This window comes from Microchirus variegatus (assembly GCF_963457635.1).
Source record: "Microchirus variegatus genome assembly, chromosome: 8".
Taxonomy (NCBI): domain Eukaryota; kingdom Metazoa; phylum Chordata; class Actinopteri; order Pleuronectiformes; family Soleidae; genus Microchirus; species Microchirus variegatus.
Genome location: NC_139809.1, coordinates 31,223,072 through 31,226,258, shown reverse-complemented (window position 1 = coordinate 31,226,258; position 3,187 = coordinate 31,223,072). Strand labels below are relative to the sequence as shown.

Below are 3,187 nucleotides of genomic sequence, written 5' to 3'. Positions count from 1 at the left end.
TATAACAGTTTTTTTTTTTAATTAAAAATATTCCAGCACAGTTGCTAGCCAATCAGATCGCATGAATTCGAACACGACCGTCCTCCCGTTACCTGTGTTTTTCACGGAAAAATCGCAGCCAACAACGGCGAATCGCCACGTCGCCATCACATTAGCAACATTAGCAACTCCTGCCATGAAGTCGGTCATGACAGTAGCCTGTGCAAGTTCAGCGCTAACAAGCTAAACACTTGGGAAAGAAAACAGGTCAATAATGTGGGCGTGGCCTGGTGCTGAGTTGTGTTCTCCTAGGTGACAAAAACAGTTTGTGTCTGTAGCAGCACACCCCGCCGTCCGTCATCATCATTAACTCTGAGTGGGTTGCTCTGTTTTGGCTAACCAGCTGAACTGGTACGGTTCCTGTGGCACCAGCAAATCTATGTCCAGCTTCTTTTGTTCTTTCTCGCTGTCGACCGTCCTGTAGCCCAGCAGCAACATGGCCTCTTTACACACTTCCTGGACACGTTTGACCTTGCTGTGCGGCAGCGTGGTGCGCCACGCCCTGGAGACGTCAACAGCGTTCCGTGAAGTGATTCTGAAGGCGTCCAGCTTGGTGCCCTTGCCGCTTCCGTGGGTCACTCTGTAGATCCATTCCTTCAGCTCTTTGGTCATCTCCAGACTCATGAAATCATATAAAGAGGCGATTTCCTTGAGTGGGTTTAGTGCCATGTCCTCGTAGCGAACCATTTTGTAGCGGCCTTCCAGGAACCGAGGTCCGTTTACCGTGGTCCTCTCCATGATGCGAGCATGGCTGCGACAGATCTCCTGAATGGCCTGGTAACCCACCTCATCTGCCGGCATGTGTCTGTGCTCCAACAGGACAGCGGTATCGGCAACAAAGGAGTCAGACGACTTCTCTCTAGACCGGTATACAGCCCGCGGGTCTCGCACCAAATGGATGATGCGGAGATCCAGGTTTGGGTCCTGAAAAAGAGGGTAGAGGGATTCCAGCTCAAAGAATCGTACAGTTTTTAACACCACGTGACTGTAGGTGCCGCACGCCTGCTCTGCCCCCTGCAGGCCTTGGACGTCACACTTTTTGGCACAGAGAGTCTGGTTGCTGAACTGGTTGCGTGGCGTGAGGGAACAGGCCGGCGGGGAGCACAGCGCTCGACTTTCACTCCACATGAACAAGGAGGAAACATTGCGCTGCTCTGGCATGTACGAATCCATGACAGAGAAGTCGCACTGAAACAAACTCCGGAACAAATCCCTCAGTGCCATTCGCAGAGAGCGCGCCCCAGATTTGGGGTGTTTGGTCCAGACGTGAAAACCAGGCTCCATAAGGTAGAAGACAGACGGGTGCTGGCTGAACACCTGACCCATGAACGATGAACCGGACCTCCACGACGACAGCAGCAGAACGTGAACCTTCTTGTCGGAGGGGGCGGAGCCACAGGGAGAGATCTGGAGGTACCAACCGCAGAACAACACCACGGCGACTCCTTGCAAGACCACCAGGAAGATCATGGTACTAAAACTGACTCTGGAGCGAAACATCGTGGCTGCCGACTTGAACTTCCCTTTCCTTTCGTCTTCTGTGGAGCGATGACAAAAGAAAAAGAGAAAAGAGAGTAATGTTACGTTTAAGCCAATTGCATTTTTTACAAATGGAACCTATCTTTCAAGTAAACATGGAACTCGCATTACATAAAACAATCAGGAGTAAACAGAAAACCAGACAGCCAGACACTCCTCTTGCCTCTAGGTCTGCCCCGGGGGGCCCTTCCCAGTGCCCGGTACACCTCCTCCCACGTATGGCAAGCTGTTTTAACATTTAATAGCTAGACTGATGGTCCGTCCGTCATGATGGCCAGTCCGTAGTGATGGTCCGTCCTTCGTGACGGTCCGTCCTTCGTGACGGTCAGTCCTTCGTGATGGTCCGTCCTTCGTGTGGCGGTCCGTCCTTCGTGTGGCGGTCCGTCCTTCGTGACGGTCCGTCATGGTCCGTCCTTCGTGACGGTCCGTCCTTCGCGTGGTGGTCCGTCCTTCGTGTGGCGGTCCGTCCTTCGTGATGGTCAGTCCTTCGTGACGGTCCCTCCTTCGTGACGGTCCGTCCTTCGTGACGGTCCGTCCGTCATGATGGTCCGTCCTTCATGATGGTCCATCCACAGTGATGGTCAGTCCTTCGTGATGGTCCGCCCTTTGTGATGGTCCCTCTGTCATGATGGCCAGTTCGTAGTGACGGTCCGTCCTTCGTGTGGCGGTCCGTCCTTCGTGATGGTCAGTCCTTCGTGACGGTCCGTCCTTCGTGATGGTCTGTCTGTCATGATGGTCCGTCCTTCGTGATGGTCCATCCATAGTGACGGTCCGTCCTTCGTGATGGTCCGTCTGTCATGATGGCCAGTCCGTAGTGATGGTCAGTCCTTTGTGGCGGTCCGTCCTTCGTGATGGTCCGCCCTTCGTGATGGTCCGGCCTTCGTGATGGTCCGTCCTTCGTGATGGTCCGTAAGTCATGATGGCCAGTCCGTAGTGATGGTCAGTCCTTTGTGACGGTCCGTCCTTCGTGATGGTCTGTCCGTGATGATGGTCAGTCCGTAGTGATGGTCCGTCCTTCATGATGGTCCGTCCGTCGTGATGGCCCGCCGGAGCACCGCCACACAATAATGAGCCTTTTCCAGGTCCACAAAACTAAACTAAACCAAAGCCTAGACAGTTTTCAAAATAAAAGTCTCAATTCTCATTTGTTTACACTAAACCAAAGCCAAGACCGTTTTCAAAATAAAAGTCTCAATACTGATTTGTCCACACTAGACCAAAGCCAAGACCGTTTTCAAAATAAAAGTCTCAATTTTAATTTGTCCACACTAGACCAAAGCCAAGACCGTTCTCAAAATAAAAGTCTCAATTCTAATTTGTTCACACTAAACCAAAGCCAAGAACGTTTTCAAAATAAAAGTCTCAATACTGATTTGTCCACACTAGACCAAAGCCAAGACCGTTTTCAAAATAAAAGTCTCAATTCTAATTTGTCCACACTATACCAAAGCCAAGACCGTTTTCAAAATAAAAGTCTCAATTTTGATTTGTCCACACTGGACCAAAGCCAAGACCGTTTTCAAAATAAAAGTCTCAATTTTAATTTGTCCACACTAGACCAAAGCCAAGACCGTTCTCAAAATAAAAGTCTCAATTCTAATTTGTTCAC

The 3,187-nt window shown here is 50.6% G+C and overlaps 1 protein-coding gene across 1 annotated transcript; it reads right to left on the bottom strand.

The window, feature by feature from the left end:
- Positions 1-345: 345 nt before the first annotated feature.
- On the bottom strand, positions 346-1,539 carry LOC310931225 (carbohydrate sulfotransferase 6-like; the record flags this gene model as incomplete). Its single annotated transcript, XM_083894335.1, has 1 exon — positions 346-1,539. The coding sequence occupies one exon, from the start codon at positions 1,537-1,539 to the stop codon at positions 346-348; it is 1,194 nt and encodes a 397-aa protein (XP_083750461.1).
- Between the last annotated feature and the right edge of the window lie 1,648 nt (positions 1,540-3,187).